General features: G+C 50.5%; 1 protein-coding gene across 1 annotated transcript; it reads left to right on the top strand.

The window, feature by feature from the left end:
• Positions 1 to 256: 256 nt before the first annotated feature.
• LOC104859386 (olfactory receptor 13G1) lies at positions 257 to 1,171 on the top strand. The gene has a single exon (XM_010619969.1). The coding sequence runs from the start codon at positions 257 to 259 to the stop codon at positions 1,169 to 1,171; it is 915 nt and encodes a 304-aa protein (XP_010618271.1).
• Positions 1,172 to 2,252: the final 1,081 nt, after the last annotated feature.

The following is a 2,252-nucleotide window of genomic DNA, read 5'->3' as shown; positions in this document are numbered from 1 at the left end:
CCTCAGTACCCCTGGAATAGGCGGTGGGTAGGGCAGTTCACCACAGCTGGCAGCAGTGGCTCTCCATGTCATATTGGGAGGCTCAGAACTCTGTTTTTATTCCCATGACCCACTTGAAACATTGCCTCTAAGTGGCTGAGGGGTGAGCTCTTCAGAACAAGCTGAAATCTCAGCACCTTTGCTCAACAGACCCTGTGATAGCTACGAAGGCAGCAGAGTTTCCCCCGTGGAGCTCCAGTGCACACACAGTGTTGGGATGAATCAGACACTGGTCACCGAGTTCCTCATCTTGGGATTCTCCCAAAGGCCTAGCCTGAAAATGCTTCTCTTTTCCACCTTCCTCTGCCTCTACACAGCTGCCCTTTCAGGAAACCTGCTAATTGTGGTGGCCATCATTGCCAGCCCAGCTCTGCACACCCCCATGTACTTCTTTCTGTTTAACCTGGCCCTGGTGGACATCCTCTGCACCTCCACCATCCTGCCCAAGCTGCTGAGCAGCATGCTGGCAAGGAGGACCATCTCCTATGGGGGCTGCATGGCACAGCTCTTCTTCTTCACGTGGTCAATGGGGGCTGAACTGCTGCTCTTCTCAGCCATGGCCTATGACCGCTACATGGCCATCTGCCAGCCACTGCACTATAGTGGCATGATGGGGCCCCGGGCATGTGCATTCCTGGCTGGGGTCGTGTGGGCCATCAGCCTCACCAACACCTCAATCAACACCTGCCTCACCATGAGTCTGCAGTTCTGCAGGTCCAATGTGGTTGAACACTTCTTCTGTGAGATCCCCCCACTTCTGAAAGTCTCCTGCTCCCCAACTCACCTGAATGAAGCTATGGCCTTTGCAGCAGATGTGTTCCTGGCTGTGGGGAACTTCTCTGTGACAGTCCTCTCCTACATCTTCATTGTCATCAGCATCCTCCGCATCCCATCTGCTGAAGGCAAGCGCAGAGCCTTCTCCACCTGCTCCTCCCACCTGCTGGTGGTCTCTGTGTACTACTGCACTGTCATCTACACCTACATCCGTCCTGCATCCAGCTTCACACTGAACAAGGACAAGGGGGTGTCGGTCATCTACACGTCTGTGGCACCCACCCTGAACCCCCTCATCTACACTCTGAGGAACAAGGATGTCAAAGTAGCACTCAGGAGACTTCTGTCCTGCAGCTGAGCCACACCTGACAGCAACTCCATTGTGGCTCAGGGTGTGTGTGTGGTGCGGGGAGGAATAGGTGTGACTGCAAGCATAACTTTTCTAAAAGGCTGAGTCCTATTTGAGGAGAACATATGACATAGAACTGATTGGGAACAGTTCTGACAGTGCTGCACTTTGGAAGCCTTTGAATTCTCATTCATGGCATAATTGAGGGGGTGTCCCACATGACTGTGAAAGGCAAGCACTAAATGAATTCAAGAAATCATCCAAGGTGGGCACAGCCCTTCCACTGGCTCTACCAACTCTGTCTTCCATACGGCAGGGGCTCTGGGTGTCTTTGCCTTAGGCAAAGCTGGTATGTATGTGTTCATGGTTACTGGGGAGATGAAAAAGGTTGGGAATTTTAGAAGGATAGATCTTTCCTGTAAACAAAGTTTCTAAGAATGGTCTGTTATTAATTTTTAGCACCACGGAAGGATATAGTTTGACAGTGCTCTCACCAGGTCTAAGATGTGAACATGCTGTGGGGCAGTGCGAAATGGTCAAAGGTGTTCATCCCTCCTTGATTCCAGCATCCACCAATATCAGCCAGCTGCTTCCCTGCCAACACTGGCACCAGCTCAGGAAGATTTGAGCCCCAGTGAAGGTCCTGGGAAGAAGGGCTCCTTGTGGCCCATGTCTTTACTATTTCTACTAAGTGGTAAATGGCAGGGGTGGATGCAGGAAATAGGAACTTGTGTAGTTGGGACAATAGGGGCAAAACGGGGAATCCTTGTGGGGTTGGGCTATCAGTTCTTTTGGGGTGGCTGATTTCTTAGAACAAATCCTCACAGGATCCAGAGACCTCTGCTGCTACTCAACCTCTTCACCAGTGGCCTGTAGCAATGCCTCTTACAGTTTCAAGGTCCTGGCAATTCTCCTGAACTGATCTTAAAGTAAGAACTGTGGTGATCTGTTGGCTTGTCTGTTCCCTCTGTTTTGGTTTTTCTTTCTCCCCTCCATGTTAACTAATTTTTTTTTAATGCAGACTCTTTGATGGCATAGTCACTGTCTTGTATTCTTATCCCTGTAACAGACACATGGAGAGCACTCAGGA

This window comes from Fukomys damarensis, unplaced genomic scaffold (assembly GCF_012274545.1).
Source record: "Fukomys damarensis isolate Sample0158 unplaced genomic scaffold, DMR_v1.0_HiC HiC_scaffold_8, whole genome shotgun sequence".
In the NCBI taxonomy this organism is placed as follows: Eukaryota; Metazoa; Chordata; class Mammalia; order Rodentia; family Bathyergidae; genus Fukomys; species Fukomys damarensis.
Note: the sequence above shows the minus strand (reverse complement) of the source record. Positions and strands in the feature narration are given on the sequence as shown.